This window comes from Sciurus vulgaris, assembly GCF_902686455.1.
Source record: "Sciurus vulgaris genome assembly, chromosome: 5".
In the NCBI taxonomy this organism is placed as follows: Eukaryota; Metazoa; Chordata; class Mammalia; order Rodentia; family Sciuridae; genus Sciurus; species Sciurus vulgaris.
Genome location: NC_136465.1, coordinates 70301275 through 70324544, shown reverse-complemented (window position 1 = coordinate 70324544; position 23270 = coordinate 70301275). Strand labels below are relative to the sequence as shown.

General features: G+C 37.4%; 1 protein-coding gene across 3 annotated transcripts in view; it reads right to left on the bottom strand.

Annotated features, from left to right (window-relative positions):
• TULP3 (TUB like protein 3) overlaps nucleotides 1–23270 on the bottom strand; it is a 61745-nt gene that overhangs the window by 19583 nt on the left and 18892 nt on the right. For all 3 annotated transcript variants that reach the window (XM_079142003.1, XM_079142005.1, XM_079142004.1), the window contains exon 2: nucleotides 2948–2999. In XM_079142003.1, the coding sequence (XP_078998129.1) occupies nucleotides 2948–2980 (33 nt within the window). In that variant the 5' untranslated portion in view covers nucleotides 2981–2999. The remainder of the gene's footprint in view (nucleotides 1–2947; nucleotides 3000–23270) is intronic.

The following is a 23270-nucleotide window of genomic DNA, read 5'->3' as shown; positions in this document are numbered from 1 at the left end:
GTTTACAAAGTCCCAACTTTTACACTATATATCACAAGTAGCACTCTTGCTGAAAAGAATAAAATCACACAATATTAGGCTACCTTTTAAAAAATTCACAAAAATATACAATATACAAAATTTAAAAACTAGTCATTACATGACAGGTGAATCATATATTTCAGTTAATATTAGTCAAGGATGCCTTGAACAAAATGAATAAAAATAAAAAGATCTAAATTTTTTGCATGTGTTTGGTGCTAGGGATGGAACCCAGGGTCTTGCACATTCTTGGTATGTGTTCTACCACAAAGCTACACCCCCAGTCCAAGATCTGAATTTTGTCATCCCTTCTCCCTAAATAGTTTGTTAATGCAATTGCATAATGGATAAAGAATAAAGGGGGGTCTCAATACAATTATTCTGATCTTTGGGGGTTACTAAGAGAGAGAGAGAGAGTGTGTGTGTGTGTGTGTGTGTGTGTGTGTGTGTGGTGGGTCCTTGGTATCCACAAGTTTCATGTCTGGATTCAAATGACCTTAGGTTGAAAATATATGAAAAAAATATGCCTCTGTACTGAGCTTGGACAGATTTTTTTCTTGTCACTATTCCCTAAATATAGTATAACAACTATTTACATAGCATTTACATTGAATTAGGTACTATAAGTAATCTAGAGATGATTTAATACAGGCAATGATATGCATAGGTTATGTGCAAATACTATTCCATTTTATATCAGGCACTTGAGCATCTATGGGTTTTGGTATCCCAAGGAGTCCTGAAACCAATCCCCTACAGACACTGAAGGAACACTATGTATGTGTATATGCATATATCAGAATTTTCTCCATACTCACTATAAATTAATTTCTCTCCCCAGTTTTAATGATGTTATCATTAATATATTAAACTGAAAGTCCCATTACTAATTCCACCAGCAACATAAAGAAGACAAAACCTTAAAGATACTTTAGCTATGGAATCTAAACATCTTGATTATTAATGATACTATCTTGGTAGGCCTAAGCTACAGAATATCCTGAATTAGGAACCATTCACAGGAAAAGGCAAATATGAAAGCAATGTACATTGTCTATAGATACTACCTAGTCATGATGATCATAGCATATAACACAAAATTGTCCATTTATTTCTTCTTTTATTCAAATATTTAATAAAATATTATTATATGCCCAGCTCTATGCTAAGAAATTCTGATATAATGGTAATCAAAAACATACTTGGTATTAAAATGTAACACTGTACCCCATAAACTATGTACAATTACTGTGTCAGTTAAAAATAAAAATGAAATTTTAGCTGGGTGTGGTGACCCATGCCTGAAATCTTAGCTACTCAGAAGGTTGGAGGGTCATAAGTTTGAGGCCAGCCTGTGCAACTCAGCAAGACTCTATCTCAAAATAAAATAAAAAGGGCTAGGTGTGTTGCTTAGTGGTAGAGCACTTGCCTAGCATGCATAAACCCCTGGGTTGAAACCCCAGTATAGTAAAAAATAAAAACATGTTTTTTGAATGTTGTTCTCACAGAGATTTGTCTAGCAAAGGAAAAAAAAATAGTGAAACCAAAAAAGTGGGACCAGCAGTATGAAGAAGAGGAAGACCAAAGCAGCAAGTTTGGATTACATTTTAGGATAAGGAAAAAAACTCTTGTAGCTGAGTGTAGTGGTGCACACTTGTAATCCTAGAGGCAGGAAGATTACGAGTTCGAAGCCAGTCTCAGCAATAGCAAGGCCTTAAGCAACTCAGTTGACCCTGTCTCTAAATAAAATACAAAATAGGGCTAGGAATGTGGCTCAGTAGCTCAATGGTTGAGTGTCCCTGAGTTCAATCCCTGGTACTGCCTCCCCACCCACCACCAAAAAAATGCTCTTGTAATTAAATGAAATTACAGTGTCAGAGAGGCTTTTAAAATAGCAGAACCAAACTCATAGAAATAACATTAAGGGGCCTGACATAGTGGTACACCTAGGTAATTTAGTAAGACCCTGTCTCAAAATAAAAAATAACAGACTGGGCCCTGGATTCAATCTATAGGACTGCAAAAAAAAAAAAAAAAAAAAAATCTAGGCATGGTGGCATACACCTATAATTCCAACAACTTGGAAAGTTGAAGCAGGAGGATTCCAAGTTCAAGGTCAGCCTGGGCAACTTAGCAAAACCCCATTTCAAAAAAGTGGGGTGTAGTTCAGAGGTAAAGCACCTCTAGGTTCAACCCCCAGTGGAGAAGAAAAGAAGGGAGGGAGAGAGGGAAAATAACATCTGCTATGGTTCAGATATGGCAGTCTCATCACCCATGTGGTAATAAAATTTTTAAGAGGTAGAGCCTAGAAGAAAGTGGTTAGGTGATTTGGGGACTTTCTCTAAAGGAGGATTGATGCAGTTCACCTTCCAGGACCCTAGTTCATTCCAAGAGCAAGTGGTTATAAAGAAGGCAAACCTGCCCCTGAATCTCTGGCTTCATGCCTTGCCATCTCTCTTCTGAGCAAAATCATTTCCCTTCCTATTTCTCTGCCATGTTGTAATGCAGTCAAGGGGGCCCTCACTAGAGGTCAAACAGATGGGGCTGCCTGTTCTTGGACTTTAAGCCTCCAAAACTGTGAGCTAAATCAATTTGTTTTCTCATAAAGTACCCACCCTCCATTGTTTTGTTACAACAACAGAAAATACCCTGATACAACATTCTAATTCTTTACGAAAGGTGACAGGGAATTTCCCATGATTATAAATCCAAGGCCTATGCTACTGATGACATCCTAAAAGCAACTTAGTCTTGCCACAGGCTACAGCCTGGTCCAGCAACTACCCCAGACACTGCTTAATGAGTAACCATCAGAGCTCTCTCCTTTCCAGTCTTCTTTCCATGACTCTGTCAACACCTCAGAGTCAAGTCCATCAGCATGATAGTATCAGTGTCCACCTATTTCAAAAGAGGAGATTCTGCTTACCTGATTGTCCAGTTTCAGTTGCCGAAGCTTCATGGTCTCATCTTCAAAGGCACTATTTCAAAAAATAAAGAAACAGGTGAGAAAATCCTTTTAAAAATCTCACCAATTTCATCTGCTTGCATGTTTATGTGTTATGAACCTGGGCACTCTACTGCTAAGTTACATCCCCCGCCTATTTTATTTTTTATTTTGACCCAGAGTCTTGTTAAGTTGTAGAGGCGGACCTTGAACTTGACATCCTTCTGCCACAGCCCCCAAATCACTGGGATTATAGGCATGTACCACTGTGCCTGCCCTAAATTCATCTTTTTTATATATGTGCTCCTTAGGCTACTTGGAACCAAAAAAACCCATTAGTTTCTAGATGCTGCAGTGATTGCAAGAGGACTTGCCATCCTTAATGCCATACTTATTCCATAGAGGACCTGAGGAGGATAAGAAAAAGGTGTTAGTACAGACCCCATGCATGCTGGATTTCCTTCTCCTTCTCCCTCTTTTTTTTTTTTTTTGGTAGTGCTGGGGATTGAGCCTTATACATACACATGCTAGGCAGGTGCTCTATCAGTGAGTTGCATCTCCTTCCTTCTCTCTTCTCCTCCTCTTCCTCCTCCTCTTTTTTGGTTCTGAGGATCCAATCTAAGACCTCAAGCCTGCTAGGCAAGACCTCTACCACTGAGCTACCTACCACCCAAATCTCTTCTTTTTGTTTTAAACCATATACTGAGTACTCATTATATTCCAAACTCAGTGCTAAGTATTTTACATGCATTATTTTATTTATTACTCAAAACGTCCCTATGGAATTAGGCATTATTTCACACACTGAACAAAGACAAACAGGGATTTGGGGAATAGGACCTAATATTAAACAGCAGAAACAGACCCTAATCCTTTTCTTCTAGAGTCTAACTTATAACTGAAAAATCAAATATTTTTCACTTCTTTTTTTAGAGCTAGTTCTGAGAGAGGGAAACTAAGACTGAAGCTATTAGCTCTCTGATTTCCTTAAGATCTGGACAAATCTTTTAATTACTCTTCAAGTTTGTCATTAATAATATTTATTACATATTAATGTAATAATATGTAAGAAGAAGACTGAAAAATGTGGATGACAAGATTTAAAACCACTGTGAAATAGATCCGCTTAATGGAAGAAAAAAAGCAACAAAACTGAATAATATTGTCTTCATTTGATAAACCAAACTTTTTAGAACTTCTATTTTTTTGGGACAAGGTCTCATTATGTTGCCCAGGGTGACCTCAAACTCCTGGGCTCAAGCAACCCTCTTCCCTGGGCTTCCTGAATACAGAAAGGTACCACGATGCCCAGCTACAATTTTAAGTTCTCTGAAGTCTTTTCTACAATTTTGACAATTTGCTAATTTTAAGATTCTATCTTGTGGGGCTGGGCCTGTAACTCAGTGGTAAAGTGCTTGCCTAGCATGTGTGAGGTACTTGGGTTTGATTCTCAGTACCACATAAAAATAAATAAATAAAATAAAGGTCCATCAACAACTAAAAAATAAATATTTTAAAATAAATTCTATCTTGTGACTCAGAATTCTTCAAAAGTGTGAAGTATGAAGCAAGGCAGACATAATTCTCAGTTATTTGGATTATAAATTTTTACTAGCAGTAGTGCCAGAAAAACTGGAAATACGCAGTCTTATTTAAGACAAATTTCATGACTACAAAGGGAAGCACTGTTTTTGTTGCATTTGGGGCAAATATACCAACATACTTTGCATGGTTAAATGGTTCATCACTACCTTCCTACATTTTAGAAGATTTTTTTATGCATTTTAATAATGCAGAGCAACTTGGAATTTGCATACTAATCCCAAGACTCTTCCTGACGAACAATCTGCAAACAGGTTTAATAACTTCTTAGAAATAGATGGGGAAGGTGCTTTCTGATTCAATCTATTAATTCTATTAATTCCCTCATAATTTTTATGTTTAAAACACAAAACAAGTGCTAGGGTGTAGCTCAGTGGTAGAGTGCTTGCCTAGCATGCATAAGGCCCTGGGTTTGAGCCCCAGCACTGCAAACAAAACAACACAATACCACATTGGGCACTGAGTAAATTATGTCCTTTCTCCCAACTCAAAAGAGGGACAAACAAAAATGTCAGAGATCTATACTTCTGGCCTTGACCCTGTGGCCCCTGTTTCTTCTAGATATGTTTCTATCTTTTGCTTAACTTTTTATCTTCATTCACATGCTCCTAAATCACAAGTTCATTAATACAGTACTAGCATATTATCAGTATTCAGTAGGTGTTAGTGTAAATTTGAAAATGTCTATATAGAATGACAAAGACAAAAATTATTGTGAGCACTGTACAGGAAAGGGTAACCTGGAGGGAAAAAAATCCAGTTTCAGACTAGTATTTTTAAACAATTGCTGCTATGAATTTGCTTTTTCTCCAATTCACTCTGTTCTCAATACTAAAACAAAATTGTGGTGCCTTCTGGTATTAAAAAAAAAAATCCTCCTCCCTCTCCCATCCCACCTCCCAAACACTGAAACCTCAATAATGCTAAATGCTAACATCCAACTAAAGTTCTCAAACATTTCTCTCAGGGCTCTAATAGTGAAGAAACCAGATGTGTCTTCAATGCCATATCCAGACACCACTTAATTCCTTCTGTCAAGCCTGGGCAAGCTAAATAGACAGGCTAAATTAGCAGGATAAAATCAATGCATTTTTGCTTGAACAGAAGAAACAAAAAATAGATGCTATGTAAGTGTACCAGTTAGATACCTCCTGTACATCCAAAACCATACTTCAATTAAAATTACAATTTAGCCTAAATACATTTTACATACCTATATTCAATCTGAACTACGATTTCTAATAATTCAATTAACTGCTATTCAGTTATTGAATAGCAAGTCTAATCAAGCCAAATCAACAGAAAACAGAAGGAATTCCTACAGAATAAAATAAATAGAATCACTAAGCTGGGTGTAGAAGTCAGCTCCAGAGCATGTGCTTGGCATGCACAAAGCCTGGGGTTCAATTCCCTGGAAGGAAGAAAGGAAGGAAGGAAGGAAGGAAAGTAGGTAGCATTTTTCCTCATGGACAATTTCTTATTTATTAAACATGTATCTTGGAGAAATGGATCCATCATCCAAGTGTGGTAGATGAGAATGCACACACAACACCATTCTTTTGAACTATTCTCCAGTTATCAAAGTCCAAATTGAAGAACTATACAAGGACTTACCATTGCGCAGTGCACACAGAGGTTGGTTTATGAGCATCAACTTTTTCCCCTAACCCTGCTGTACTATATTCTTTCTCTCTCTCTCCCTCAGTACCAGAGATGGAACTCAGGGGTGTTTAACCACTATGCCACCTTCCCAGCCCTTTTTATTTTTTGACATGGGTTCTCATTAAGTTGCAGAGGCTGGCCTTGAACTTGCAATCCTCCTGCCTCAGCCTCCCAAATCAACCCACTACACAAGCCATCTGTACTATATTCTCTTATTCACCTAGCAAATATTTAATAAAATCTGCTAAAGGATAATCCTTCATCCACTTCTACATACATACTTTGCAGAATCACTAAAAGGGAGTCTAACACTCCCTCCCTTGCCTTAGGAATGTATGTGCTTTTCCCTATTTTCTTTTCTTCTTCTTTTTTTTTTTTTTGGTGGTGGTGCTGGGGATTGAATCCAGGGCCTCGTGCTTGCAAGGCAAGCACTCTACCAACTGAGCTATATCCCCCACCCTGTGCTTTTCCCTATTAAAAAAAAATCTAGGGCTGGGGTTGTGGATCAGAGGAAGAGCACTTGCCTACCATTTGTGAGGCACTGGCTTCAATCCTCAGCACCACATATAAATAAACTAAATAAAGGTCCATCAACAACTTAAAAAGAAAAATAATCTAGCAAGGCACATGGTGCACACCTGTAATCCCAGGAGTTTGGGAGGCTGAGGCAGGAGGATTGTGAGTTCAAAGACAGCCTCAGAAAAAGTGAGGTGCTAAGCAACTCAAGTGAGACCCTGTTTTTAAATAAAATACACAATAGGGCTGGGGATGTGGCTCAGTGGTCAAGTGCCCCTGAGTTCAAACCCTGGTACTAAAAAAAAAAAAAAAAAAAAAAAAGAATCTAGGGATGGGGTTGTAGCTCAGTGATAGAGCACTTGCCTAGTATGTGTGAGGCACTGGGTTCAATCCTCAGCACCACATAAAAAAATAAACAACAGTATTTTAAAAAAAAGAATCTATCTGTAGCACCAGAGTAAGGAGGGCAGGAGGAGAAATCACTAGATGAATTAAAAACAAAGCAAGTTCTATCAATAGTAAATAGGACTGGGGGCATAGCTCAGTGGTTAAGAGTACAGGCTTAGCATGTATGAGATCGTGGGTTCAATCCCCAATATGAATCAATCAATCAATCAATCAAGCCAGTCAACTAGCCAGATAGCCAAAAATTTTTGGTGTAGTCCAAAAATCATTTAGTTATCACAATAAATACAGAGAAAGCCTTTAACAAAGTTCAGCACCTAATCATGATAAAAAAACACTGAAGAAACTAGAGATAGAAGGAACCTACCTCAATTTCATAAAGGCTATGTATGTAAAACCCAAAGCCAAACTCATAGTGAATGGGGACAAACTGAAAGCATTCTCTCTAAATGTGGGACAAGATAAGGATGTCCACTCTCATCATTCCTATTTAATATAGTGGTACAAATTCTAGATAGAGCAATTAGGACAAGAAAATAAAAGTGATAAAAACAGGAAAGGAAGAAGTCAAATTATCACTGCTTGCATATGATATGACCACATACTTAGAAGATCCAAGAAGTTCTACCAAAAGCCTGCTAGAGCTCATAAATAAATCCAGCAAAGTAGCAGGTTATAAAATCAACATGTAAAAATCAATAGCTTACACCAACAATGAATCTGCTAAAAAAAAAAAAAAAAAAAAAAAAAACAGGAAAACAATCCCATTCACAATAGCCTCAAAAAAAATATAAATAAACTGGGCATAAGGTGCATAGCTATAATCCTAACGGGGTAGGAGGCTGAGGCAGCAAGACTGCAAGTTCAAAGTTAGCCTCAGCAACTCAGCAAGACCCTGACTCTAAATAAAATGTAAAAAAAGGGCTGGGGATGTGGCTCAGTGGTTGAGTGCCCCTGGGTTTAATTCTAGATACCTCAACAAACAAATAAATAAATAACGTAGGAATAAATCTAACCATGGAGCTAAAGGACCTCTTCAATAAAAACCATACCCTGAAGAAAAATTGAAGAAGACACAAGAGGGAAAAATCTCCCATGTTCTTAGCTAGGCAGAAAGAATTAATATTGTTAAAATGGCTATACTACCAAAAGCAATATAAAGATTCAATGAAATCAGCATCAGAATATCTATGACATCCTTCACAGAACTAGAAAAAAAGTCCATTTGAAAGAATAAAGAATTCAGAATAGCCAAAGCAATTCTAAGTCACAAAAGAATCACTGGAGGCATCACATACCTGACTTCAAATTACACTACAGAGCTACAGGAACATAAACTACATGGTACTGACATAAAAACAGACACACAGGGGCTAGAGTTGTGGCTCAGTGGTAGAGTGCTTGCCTGGCATGTGTGAGGTCCTGGGTTCAATACTGAGCACTGCACGTAAATACATAAAATAAAAGATCCATTGACAACTAAAAAAATATTAAACACACACACACACACACAGAACTATGGTAAAGAATAGAAGACACAGACAAACCCACACAGACGCAGGCATCTCATCCTTCACAAAGGTGCCAAAAATATGTGTTGGAGAAAAGATAGTCCTTTTAACAAATGGTGTTGAACAACTGGTTATTGAAATGAAGAAGATCAGACTAGACCCTTATTTCTCACCTTGTTAAAAAAAAAAAAATCAACTCAAAATGGATCAAAAACCTCAGAATTAGACCAGAAACTACACAACTCCTAGAAGAAAACAGGATCAACACTCCAACATGTAGGCACTGGCAATAACTCTCTCAAAAGAACGTTTAAATAGCTCAGGAAAAAATGCCAAGAGTTAATAAATAGGATGGCATCAGATTAAAAAGCTGCACAGCAAAGGTAACAATTAAGAATGTGGAGACCTACAGAATAGGAGAAAATCTTTGCTAGCTACTCTTTTAACATAGCATTAATATCTAGAATATATAAAGAACTCCAAAAACTTAACACGAAAAGAATAACCCAATTAATAAGTGGGCAAATGAAATAAACAGATACTTCTCAAAAGAAGAAATACAAATGGTCAAAAATATGAAAAAATGTTCAAAATCATTAGCAATTAGGGAAATGCAAATCCAAACTACCCTGAGATTTCATCTCACTCCAGCAAGAATAGCTGTCCTCAAGAATACAAACAATAAAAAGTGTTGGAGAGGATATGGAAAAAAGGAACACTTTTATGCTGCTGGTGGGACTGTAAATTAGTACAACCACTTTGGAAATCAGCATGGAAGTTCCTCAGAAGACTAGGAATGGAACCATCATATGACCCAGGTACACAACTAATCAGTATTTATCTGAAAGAATTAAAGTCAGCATATTATAGCAATACATGCATAGCCATGTTTAGAGCAGCACAATTCACAATAGCCAAACTATGGTACTAGTTTAAGTGTTCATCAACAGATGAATGGATAAAGAAAGTGTGGTATATATACATGATAAAATCTTTCAAAAATATTTTTTAGATGTTGATAGGCCTTTATTTTATTCATTTATTTATATGTGGTGCTGTGAATTGAACTCAGTGCCTCACACATGCGAGGCAAGCACTCTTATCACTGAGCCACAACCCCAGCCCCACGATAAAATCTTATTCAGCCATAAAGAAAAATGAAATTAAGTCATTTGCAGGAAAGTGGATGGAATTTGAGACCATTTTGTTAAGTGAAACAAGCCAAACTCAAGAAGGTCAAGAGTCATATGTTTTCTCTCATATGCAGACGTTAGAGAGGAAAAAGGAAAAGAAAGGTGGTAGAGGGGAGATGGGTGCAGTGCCACATGACTACAATTTCAACAACTTGGGAGGCTGAGGCAGAAGGATTGCAAGTTTGAGGCCAGCCTCAGCAAATTAGCAAGGTCCTAAGCAACTTTGTGAGACCTTGACTCAAAAAATAAAAAGAGCTGAGGATGTAGCCCAGTGGTAAAGTGCCCTGGGTTCCATCCCTAGTATAAAAAAAAGTGGGGAGGTGAGGGGTTCCCATTGAAAAAGACCAGGGGGGAGGGATAGGGAAGAAAGAAAAAGAGGAAATACTGGAAAATGATATAGGCCAAATTAAAATTATATTTTTATATTGTTGCATGTATGAATATATAACAACAAATTCCACCATTATGTACAACTATAATACACCAATAAAAAATGAGGAAAAAATTTTGAAGTAGTCATACAATGGAATATCATACACATCAGTGAAAATGAATGAACTTCACTCTAACACAGTAAGATGAATGGATCATAAACATACTATTAAACAAAAGGGAAAATATACAAAAGAATAAAAAAGCCACAGCCAGTAGAATGGCTATAATAAAAAAGAAATAATAACAAGTATCAGTGAAGATGGGTGAAATTAGAATCCTCACACACCAGTGGGAATATACAATTTTGCACATATTTTGGAAAACAGTTTAATAGTTCCTTAAATGATTAAACATAAAGTAATCATGGGACCTAGCAATTCTACTTCTAGAAATAGTCAATAAAAGTAAAAACATGCCAGCCATGGTGGTGCACACCTGTAATCCTAGCAACCCAGCTGGCTGAGAGGCAGGAGGATTGAGGCCAGCCTCAGGAATTTAATGAGACTGTCACTGCATTCCCATCTTTTTATTTTTTATTTAAAGACAGGGTCTTACTAAGTCGCCCAGGCTAGCCTTGAATTTGTGATCCTCTCTCTTCGGTGTCCTAAATTGCTGGGAGTACAGGTGTGGGCCACCATGCCCAGCTGTGTTCTAGGTTAAATTAAAACAGATTTCAGAGATTTCTGGCAAGCAAACATAATTCTAGATGAAAATATACACATGGTAAAAACTATGATGGGTGCACTGAGGATACCTGGCTAAGACTGTATATTAGAGAAGAGTATGACAGCTGTTTGCAGTGGCCCATGCCTGTAACCCTAGTGACTCAGGAGGTTGAGGCAGGAGGATTGCAAGTTTGAGATCAGACTCAACAACTTAGCGAGGTTATAAGCAATTTAGGAAGACCCTGTCTCAAAATAAAAAATATAAAGGGCTGGGGGTGTAGGGAATGTAGCTCCGTGGTTAAGCGCCTTTGCGTTAACCTCAGTACCAAAAAAACAAAACAAAAACAAAAGAGAGAGAGAGAGCATAGAGTACAACATGTGAAGGTCCCTCCCATATGTGACTGTTTTGTGGTTATTTAGAATGTCCTTCAGAGTAAGACTGGGATGGAAATAATGAGGGAATGAGAACAGGGTAGTAAGGAGGGGCCATACTTCTCTGAGTATCCCCAAATCCATACTAATATGAATAAATAAATGGAGGGAAGGAACAGTTCTTCCCTACAGAGAAAAATATCAAATTAATAAAGGATTGATGGAAACAAAATCACCATTAGGCAAACACTGCAAAATAAGTGTTGCAGGCAAAAACTATCAATGGATGATAACATTAGTAGGTACATACTTGTATTGTCTCAAAGTGTCTCCCTGAGCCTATCTGACTGCTGTAACAAACTACCATAAACTGGATGGCTATGTACAATAACTATTTCTCTCTCACAGTCTCCCCACTCCACTAGGAACTGAACCAAGGATTCGCACAAGCTAAGCAAACACTCTACCATTGAGATATGCCCCGCAGCTTTTTTTTTTTTTTTTTTTTTTGAGACAGAGTCTCACTAAATTGCCTGGGCTGGTCTCAAACTTGTGAGCCTCCTGTCTGTCTCCTGAATACCTGGAATTACAGGTATGTTACCACTGCACCCAGATATGTTTCACAGTTTTTAAAGCTGGGAAGTTCAAGGTCAAGGAGCCAACAGTGTCTGGGGAGGAACTATTCCTTGCCCAACAAAGCTTCTCTTTGCATCCTCACTTGGTAGAAGGGACAAAGGAATTCTCTCGTGTCTCTTTCATAAGAGCAATACTCCCATTAATGAGGACTCTTATCTTCATGACCTCATCCTCTCTCAAGGCCCTCTCTTCTAATACCATCACCTTGGTGATTAGGGGCAACATATGAAATTGGGAAGGAAACACACATTCACAGCACTTCCTCTAAAAGAGTGATCACAAAGGGGGAAATAGTAATGCTATAGTGGAGAAACCTGGGAAACACTACCTTAACTCTTTTTTTAAAAAATAGTTTTAGTTGTAGATGGAAACAATACCTTTATTCTATTTATTTATATGTAGTGCTGAGGATCGAACCCAGTGCCTCACGCTTGCTAGGCACGTGCTCTATCACTGAGCTACAACCCCAGCCTTAACTCTTAATATCTCTAGTAATAAGATGTAGTGACATGATGTTGTGTCTAATATGATGTGCTGAGAAGGGCGCAGCACATCTGTGGAACTGCAAAAAAAAAAAAAAAAAAAAAAAAAAAAAAGTCATAATCTTAATTTAATCATTAGGCAACTCAGACAAACCCAAATCGGGGAAACATTCTACAAAATAACTAGCCAGTACTCTTCAAAAGTGTCAAGGTCAGCAAAGGAAAAGATTCGGATTGGAGGAACTAAGGAGACACGATAACTCAGCACACTATAGGATCTTGGATTTGGATTCCAGACAAAAAAAGAGACATTAGTGGGAAAAGAAACAAAATTCAAATAAGGCCTCTCATATTTTTAGAATTTTTCTGTAAGTCTAATTATAAAGATTTTTAAGTGAAGTAACTAAAAATATACATATATAAGTAATGAGTCCAGGAGAAAAGGTATAGGTTATCAATTGTACTTTTCTTTCTACTCGCTGGAAAAATAAACTTTTTCAAAATAAAACAAACAAAAAACCCATTTTGGGCTGGGATTGTGGCTCAGCAGTACAGCACTTGCCTAGAATGTGTGAGGCACTGGGTTCGATCCTCAGTACCACATAAAAATAAACAAATAAAATCCAGGTATTGTATCCATCTACAACTAAAAATATTTTTAAAATATTTTGCTAAATGTTTATTTCACAGTAATGAACTGAGTACACTTATGAATCTTTCCACCCTTTTATCTAGCACTTAAATTACACCACTGTACTGCTAGGAAATGGAGATGGTAGGAACAATAAAGAAACCTGCCCAAAGTCAAATAACAGAGAAACTTGGAGCCTACTGTAAAATATTACTCATTATAACTGCTGGTCTAGTGCCATACCCCAAAGACAGTGGTGCCAAATGATTCAGAGCATTTAACAATGTATTAAAGACCCAGTAGAGCTGGTGGGGCTGCAAATTAGTGCAGCCACTCTGAAAAGCAGTGTGGAGATTCCTTAGAAAACTTGGAATGGAACCACCATTTGACCCAGCTATCCTGCTCCTTGGCCTATACCCAAAGGACTTAAAATCAGCATACTACAGAGATACAGCCACATCAATGTTCATAGCTGCTCAATTCACAATAGCCAGATTGTGGAACCAACCTAGATGCCCTGCAATTGATGAGTGGATAAAAAAAGTGTGGTATATATATACAATGGAATATTACTCTGCCATAAAGAATGATAAAATTATGGCATTTGCAGGCAAATGGATGAAATTGGAGAATATCATGCTAAGTGAGATAAGCCAGTCTCAAAAAACTAAAGGGCGAATGATCTCGCTGATAAGTGGATGATGACACATAAGGGGGGGTGGGAAGGGTCAGTGTTAGGGTTAGGGTTAGGGAAGGGGGGCAAGAATGGAGGAAGGAAGGACTGTATAGAGGGAAAAGAGGGGTGGGAGGGGGGGAAGGGAAAAATAATAGAATGAATCAAACAACATTAACATATGTAAATTTATGATTATACAAATGGTATGCCTTTAACCCATGTACAAACAGACAAACAACATGTATCCCATTTGTTTACAATAAAAAAAAAAGACCCAGTAGATCCTTTGATTATGTTACATACTCAACATTCCTGTCAAGCTCTCTCAGTCTTCGAAATGAGTAAATTTTTGAGTTGTCAGTCACACAAAATTCTTTGTGGCTAAGCAATCAGGAGCATTTCTTAAGCCTACCTCCTCAGAAAATAAGGATGCTGTACTCAGCACTTCACTGACATCTGCAGAGCCAGAGACATAGGAGGCTAAACAGGCTTTTCTGTGGTCCTAGAGGGAGTAAACATTACCCTTGCCAGGAAAGCTGCAGGACAGGACTTGCAAAATTGAAGTGTATGCGAGAGAAACCAGGGCTTTCCTAAGAGTAATTTGAGAGAACACTTCCTTTACAACTGCATCTGCTTCCCAACATCAGGAATGATACTTTGCAGTTTCAGCACTTAGTAACAGATAAGAAAAAAACAAAACAGAAGGAATGGTTTGCCCTACTTTACTAAATGCAAAAAATATCAGTAGTACTGATAAAGACAACTTTGAGATAGCTGTATTCATTTTGGTTGAAGGATTTCATAACTGTTAATCTTTAGTAATAGCTCCTTGCACAAAGTTAAAAGAAATACAATTAATGAAAATTTGGGGACTGGGAGTATAGCATTGTGGTAGAGCTTTTGCCTAGCATGTTTGAGGCCCTGGGTTCCAATCCAGTATCACTCACACTCACACACACACACACACACACACACACACACACACACACACACAAAGGTGATTCAATTCAACATATCGGATATAAATGTATTATGTGTGACAAAGAATTATTTGTAAGATATATTACAGAAAAGATGAAGGGGAAAAAGAAGGTTAAGATAATAGCTACAAAAAACAATACCATGCAAAATTTCCACTTACATCGAGTCGTTTATTCATGCTTAAAGATTTAACACTCTAGGAGGAACTGTAAGTTTGATTATGACTTACTTAAAATTCACATACTTAAAAATCAACAAATTGGCCTCCATCAAAACTTAAAAAAACTTTGTTCTAAAAAGATATAGTTATGAAAATTAAAAAGCAAGTTACAAACTGGAAGAAAATACAGATGGTCTGCAACTTAGGATGGTTCTACTCAGTGATTTTTCAACCTATGATGGTGTAAAAGCAATACACATTCAGTAGAAGTCACGCTTCAATATCTGAATTTGTACTTAACAATTCTTTCATTTTCAAAAGTATAATATTCAATGAATTACCTGAAATATTCAGTCATTTATTATAAAATAGACTTGTGTCTATTTTACATTAACTATGATTAATAGCTAATGTAAGTGTTCCAAGCACAGTCAATATAGGTTAGATGTTATGGCTTGGTTGTGAAGTGTTCCCTAAAAGTTCATGTGTTGGAAACACAATATACAATGCAGCAAAGCTCAGAGGTGAAATGATTAGATTATGAGAGCTGTATCCTAATCAGTGGATTAATTCATTTATAGATTTGATGGATTAATCATTTTAATTTGAACTACTGGGTGGTAACTGTAGTCAAGTAGAGGGTGACTAGAAGAAATAGGTCACTAGGGTGTGCCCTTGGGGATTATATTTTGTCCCTAGCACACTTGTGTGCACATGAGCATGTTTTTTCTCTCTTCTCCTTCTCTGCTTCCTGGCTGCCATGAGGCAGTTTTCCTCCAACATGGCCTTCCTACGTGGTGTTCTGCCTCATCATAAACCCAGAGCAAGTGTGTCAGCTGACTAAAGACTAAGCCTCTAAAACTGTGAGTCCAAAATAAATGTTTCCTCCTCTAAGTAGTTCTTGTCAGATATTTTGGACACAACAAAGGAAAAGCTGACCAACACACCAGGCAAAGTTATTATGTTTGGTAGACGAAGTGTTAGATACAGCATGATAGAGTCCCACTGAATGTAAAGGTGCATCTGTTTTTGGAAAACATATCCAATAAAGGAATTATATTTAGAATCTAAAGAATTTGTATTAATTTACTAAGACAAACGATCCAATTAAAAACTGGACACAGAAGAAGTTATACAAATGGTCAGTAAGCACAAGGTCAGATACTCAACATTGTTAGTCTTTAGGAAAATGCACATTAAAATCACAATGAGATATCAATACATATCTACTAGAATGGTTAAATTTAAAAACTTGACCATACTAAGTGTTGGTGAGGATATAGAGCAACTTGAATGCACACTGCTGGTCAAGCAGCAATTTTACGTAAAATGTACAATCACTTTGGAAAAACAGTTTGGCAATTATTGTGAAGAAGCAAATATTTACTTACTATTTTTTTCAACTATCCCACTTCAAATTTAAGATATGAAAGAATATGGCCACAAAAAAATCTATACACAAAAGTACATAGTAAGTTTATTTGTAATAGCTCCAAACTGAAAACACCTCAAAGGACCACCAGCAGATGAATGGATAAACAAATTCTATGCAGGACTCTCATTTGCCACAGAAAGGGAAAAAACTACATTTAGCATGCACAAGGCCCTGAGTTCGTTCCCAGTACTGGGAAAAAATAAAAAATAAAAGAGGCAGCAGCAGCCAAACAAATAAAAGAACATGTAGGATTGGAATATTTATATAAAATTTTAGGAGACGCAAACAAATCAATACTGACAAAAAGCAAATCAATAAATGTCTGAGGTGAGTGTGGTGAGAAGAAATGGATTACCAAAGGACAGGAAACTTACGGGTTTGTTCATTTTCTTGATTAGTGAGTTTCACACATACATAACATTATCAAAGCTCATCAACTTGTACAGTTTAAATATGGAATTTGATGCTTGTCATATACTTCAATAAAGTTATTTTGTGTGTAAGGGAGGTACTGGGGATGAACTCAGGGCCTCAGACAGACTAGATTAGTGCTCCACCACTGAGCTACACCCCCAGTCCAATAAAGGCATTTTAAAATTCCACATACGAAGGGAATTAAACAAGTAAATAATTCACAATATACATATGTATGTACACCCCTAAACTCAGCCATCACTTCCTCTATGAAGTTCCAACTATGCCATGAGTATGAACTGAAAGTTAAATTGATGCAAACTATGTATTTTAAGCTTTAGCAAACTACTTGATGTCTTCAACATTAAAAATACATTAAAATGGGCTCTCCCACACACCCAGATCTTTTAAAAATATTTTGAGATAATGATGCTCTGTGATCATGCCTGCCACACAAATATGCAAGAAAAAATACGTAGAATGGAGAAAGAAACCTATAATGTGAATGAGGCTTCAGTCACTGTCTTTTCCTTTCCCAAGGGGCCCAAGGACCACAAAGCTCTTCTCTCTTGAGGTGAGCAACCTGACCACAAATCCTTATCCTCCCCTCCAGCTTTATCCCCCAAATATACACTTTGCCATCTCCTGTTATGGAGGAAGAGGTGTTCCTCTTCTGAGAGGCAGACTTGGCCTTTGGGGTGCAATGATTCTAACCCTCTGTCCCCAGAACTACAAGGCTGTTCCTCTGTCTTTAGCCTCTATGTTCTCCAGAGACCTCTTCCCTTGGCTCTCATCCATCTAGGACAGATACCTTCCTAGGCCTTATCTATCTGAAGTGAGGAATCCATCTCCACTTTCCTTCATTAAATAAGACTAATCAACATCCACTGTCACCGTTTCAACTGCAGTCTCCATCTCAATTTACTGCAATCTAGCCTTACTCTCTTTTCCTCCTCCAAGATTCAAGACAGTCACCAAAGACTTTATAACTGTGAAAACAGCTGTTTTCATTCTTCATTCTGTTTGACTTCTTTGAAATATTTGATAAGAATAAATACTAGCTACTTTTTGAAATTCTCTCCTCCCACAGCCAGGGGAGAGGGGGCACATGCCTCTAATCCCAGGCTCAGGAGGCTGAGGCAGGAGGATCACAAGTTCAAAATTAGCCTAAGCAACTAAGTGAGGCCCTAAGCAACTTAGAGATCCCCTGTCTCAAAAAACATATAAAAAGGGATTGAGATGTAGCTTGGTGATTAACAATCCCCAGTACCAAGGGGGCGGGGAAGAAAAGAAACAGTTTCTTACTCTTACCTACTTGACACACAGTTTCACTAAAGTCACTCAACAAATATTAAGCATATCCTATATGCCAAGGACTGTAACAAAGGAGTTACAGTCTCAGGCATCAAAATATTTCACCTCTTTTCTTTTCCTCCTCAATTCACCCTAATTGCTGTCCTAAATGTACTTCTGTACACGCTGATCTACAGGCCTCCCTCTGTCACCAAACTGATTCCTGTAGCAGATTATTCCCAAATCTTTACCTGTAGCATCAAGACTCAATCTGAGGAGGTTCTATGTAAGGTAATGTCTCAGAAGCTCATATCAAACCAACCTTCCTATAAAAAACAAGCATAACTTCAGACAAAATATAAAAAATAATTACCTGAAGGCCCTGGAGAACAACTGAAAACAAGATGATGCTAGAGGGGGCTTGACATTTGAAACAGATAACAATAATGGTTGAGTCCTCGCATGTCTGTAATCCCAGCAACTCAGGAGGCTGAGAAAGGAGGATAGCAAGTTTAAGGCCAGCCTGTCAATTTAACAAGACAGTCTCAAAATGAAAAGTAAAAAGGGCTGGGGATATAGTTCAGTGGTAAATGCCCCTGGGTTCAATCCCGACTACCCCTCCCCCCAAAAAAAAATCACTGAAATGTATTCAAGTTTAGTGAGAGACATAAACTTATAGATTCAAGCTCACTGAACTCCAAGTAGGACAAATGCAAATACACATCCACATACAGACATTCATATGTACATAAATACCTACACTAAATTCAGTCATCACTTCCTTTATGAAGAGGTCCTCAATTTTCTCCACAGAATATGATTTCCACTATTCTACCTCACAAGCACTCTGAACATTTCTAAATAACATTTATCTTCAATATTGTTATATTGCATCTATTTCCTATCTCTTACAGGAGTGACATTCCAAAAATTGTTGACAGTGGGTCATAAAAAGAAAATAAAAAGAAATACATTATTGAATGTGATTTAGCACATATACAAACATATAATACAGTCACACATACATATATAATCTTTTAAAGCATTAAAATACCTCAAAAGAAAAAAAAATCCCAGTATGCCAAACTCCAATCTCTTTCTTTCTTTTTTTCTTTCTTTCTTTCTTTCTCTCTCTCTCTCTCTTTCTTTCTTTTTCTTTTCTTCTTTTCCTCTTTCTTTCTACATCTCTAGTCCTTTTATAATTTTTTTTATTTTGAGACAAGGTCTTGCTAAATTACTAAAGGTTTCACTGAATTGCTGAGGCTGGTCTTGAACTTGGAATCCTGGGATTATAAGCATGCATCACCACGCCCAGGTATAAGCACAATTTTTAATGACTACATAATATTTAACCTAAACCACAGCATCTTATTCTAGTCCCCTACTATGAGATATTTATTTTGTTGCTCATTTTTAAGGCACCTGCATATCTTTCTGTGGTGCTAAGGATTGAAACCAGGACCTTGCACATGCTAGGCAAGCACTCCATCACTACACCCCCAGTTCTGTTAAATTTTAAAATAAATATAGTGTTGAAGGAACATACCAAGAGAAATTAGTATATATGGGCACAAAAAGATCTATATGATGTTGACAGTAACTTCATTTATAACAGCCCAAAACTGGAATCACGTTTATGAACAGGTAAATAAACTGTTATATATTTATGGAATAGAATACTACTTAGCAATAAAAAACTGCTAATATATACAACAACATGGTTGAATCACAAGAACATTATGCTGAATGAAAACAGTCTTACACAAGAGTATAAACTATATAGTTTCACGTATAGTAAGTTTAAACAACAAGAGAACATCACTTCATGACTTCTATGATGGTTAAATTCTAAAACCCTGATAACATAAATTAGTTGGTAAACAAAAACTCTCATTCATTGTTAGTGGAAATGCAAAATTGAACAGCCACTCTGGAAGACAGTTTGGCAGTGCAAGGCTAAACACTGTTTTACCATATGATCCAGCAATCATATGCCTTGGTATTCACTCAAATGGGCTCGGAAGTTTTGTCCACACGAAAACCTGCACACAAATGCTTATAGCAGTTTTACTCATAATTGCCAAAAATGGAAATAAACAAGATGTCCTTCAGTAAAAGGATGGATAAACTGTGGTGTATAATACATTGAAGTATTATTCAGCAAAAAAAGAAATGAATTAATAAGTCATGAGAAGGCATGGAGGAAACTTAAATGCATATCATTAAGGGAAAGAAGCTGGTCTGAAAACATTACATACTGTGTGATTTCAAGAATATGAAAACTGGAAAAGGCAAAACTATGGAGACAGTAATTACTGTGTCTGGTGGTTGCCAAGGGTCTAGTGGGGAGAGAGGGTAGGATAAATAAGCAGAGCATGCAGAACGTTTAAAGCAGTGAAATGATTTCCTGTGATACTGCAATGATAGATATGTACCCACATTTCACCACATAATTGTCACAGATTTTATGCCAAATTTTTTTGCAACAAAAACATGATACCATTATGTGAAGTTTTTCTTTTTTTAAGTTGTGCTGCTATTACTTAAAAATCATTTATTACCAAACTGTCTTTGGTGCAAGATTAGGATGCATGAAATACTTGTGAATATATGTTAATGCAGTGGCAACAACCATGTGGTAAAATAGTGTATATTAAAAAGAAGGTGGACACATCTGTCAAAACCTATAGAAGGTACATACACAGAGTGAACCCTGATGCAGATTACAGACTTTGGTTGACAATTTATCAATATTGCTCAGTAATCATAAGAAAAAATGCACTACTTCAACACAAAATGTTAATAGGGGAAATCAGGTAGAGAGTGAAGGATAGAGGGGAACTTTGTACTTTCCACTCATTTTTTTGTAAATCTAAAACTCTTCTAAAATATAAAGTTATTATTTAAAAAATAAGTATCAGGACTGGGGATATAACTCAGTTGGTAGAGTGCTTGCTTTGCATGCAGAAGGCTCTGGGTTCAATCCCCAGCATCACACACACACACACACACACACACACACACACACACACAAAAAGTATCAATATTGTACTAAAAGAACTGTGTGCAGTGTCCGCCTAGCCCAAGATGATTCCTTATCTCTCTAGGAAACAAGGCCTTCAGAGCTACGTCTGATTGGTGCATTTCTTTTGCACCTTCCTGTCTCAGTATCCATAAACTGACAGACAGAGCAGACATCCAACGTGAGATGAGCAAGCTGACTTTTCTGCCTGGGATTTTCTTTTTCTTTTTTTAAATATTTTTAGCTGTAGATAGACACAATATCTTTATTTTGTTTATTTATTGTTATGTGGTGCTGAGAATCGAGCCCAGTACCTCCTATATGCTAGGCAAGTGCTCTACCTCTGAGCCACAACCCCAGCCCCTGGGATTTTCATAATGGATCTCCAAGATCTAGTTCCGTATGGGTTACTTAGTTAAAAGTAATCCTTCTATTTTACAGTTGAGGAAACTGAGACACACTTAAGTCTCATGGTCCCACAATAAGTAAATGGCCAGGTCAAGATTTAAGAGCCAGGCATTCTGGTTCCAGAGTGTGTGCTCTCAACCACTACACTAAAATATCCTTTAAAGGATATCCTTTATACTTCAGATGTAACCAAGAATACTAAGTCACCTACAAAAAGCTGTACTGACGATGGCATAGTTGCTGACTGCCAATTCTAACTGTGGAAAAGGACGAACAATGAGTGGAAATCTAAACTTTTTTTCTGGTGCTAGGGAGAGAACCCAGGGCCCTAAATATGCTAGGCAAAAGCTCTACCACAAAGCTACGCACTCAGCACCAAAGTAATATTGTTTGCTATGAGGGGATTAAGCCTGTTATATCCTCAGCCCTTTTTATTTTATTTTATTTTGTTTTGATCTTAGCCATAATGCTGAGAAGCAATTCTATTTCATTTTATTTTGACACAGTCTCACTAAGTTGCCCAGGCTAGCCTTGAACTTGCAATCTTCCTGCCTCAGCCTGCTGAGTTGCTGGGATTACAGGGTTATGCCACTGTGCCTGGCTGAATTTCTCCTTTAGAACTTCTTCTGAAATTCCTAAATTTTCCATGTGCCTTTCAAATTAATGCATCTAATACTTTGGCAGGTGATATTATATGTAGTGTGTGTAACAAAAAAATCAGAATAATTTAATAATTTCATAAACTACACACAAACTGCTTTTGTTAATTTATGCTCATGTCAGGGGGCAAGGTAGTACATGCCTATAATTCCAGCAACTCAGGAGGCTGACAGGAGGATCACATGTTTGAGGTCAGCCTCAACACCTTGTCAAGGCCCTAAACAATTCAGTGAGACCATCTCAAAATTTAAAAAATAATGCTAGGCAGGGTGGTGCACACTTGTAATCCCAGTGTCTCAGGATGCTGAGGCAGGAGGATCTCAAGTTCAAAGCCAATCTCAGCTAGTGAGGCCCTAAGCAACTTGGCAAGCCTCATCTCAAAAAAAAAAAAAAAAAAAAAAAAAAAAAAAAGAGGGGTTGGGATGTGGCTCAGTGATTAAGCAAGCCTGGGTTCAATCCCTGGTACCAAATTAACTAATTAATTAATTAAAAAGGGTTAAGGGTGTAGCTCAGTGGTAAAGTGCCCCTGGGTTTAATCTCCAGTATCAGAAAAAATAAATTTATGTTTATGACAAACATTTATAAATTTGACTCTGGGTGAACTGATAAAGGTCTGTAGATGAATCCAAGTGACCAGAAAAGTCAATGGAAAGGGAAAGGGGAAGCACTCTCACCTGCTGCTATGACAAAGCCCCACCCTACACATAGCCCTAGAGGAATTCAGAATATTGCTAACAACAGTGAAGAGAGGGGGCTGGGGAGATAGATCACTCGGCAGAGTGCTTGCCTTTGTAAGCATAAGGCCCTGGGTTCGATCCCCAGCACCCAATGAAAAGAACCAGTTACATTCTTTGTTTCTTAGGGGTTCCTTTGATAATTCTTTCAACTACCTGTGTCAAAAATTCAATGAGAAACAGCATTTCAAGTCTGCATATAAGTACAATTCTGCAGCTGGAATTTTCAAGTCCATGAGAAGTCAACAACTGAAGTGGAACATAATGCTAGAAGGTTTCTTCTGGAGTTGACATAGAAACACAAACACAAACAACTACTCTCTATAGAGCACAGTGAATAAATAACCATGCTTGCTTCCTGCTGCCTCAACTCTACTTTTAAATAATAAAAGCTTCCTTGTGAATTGCTTTC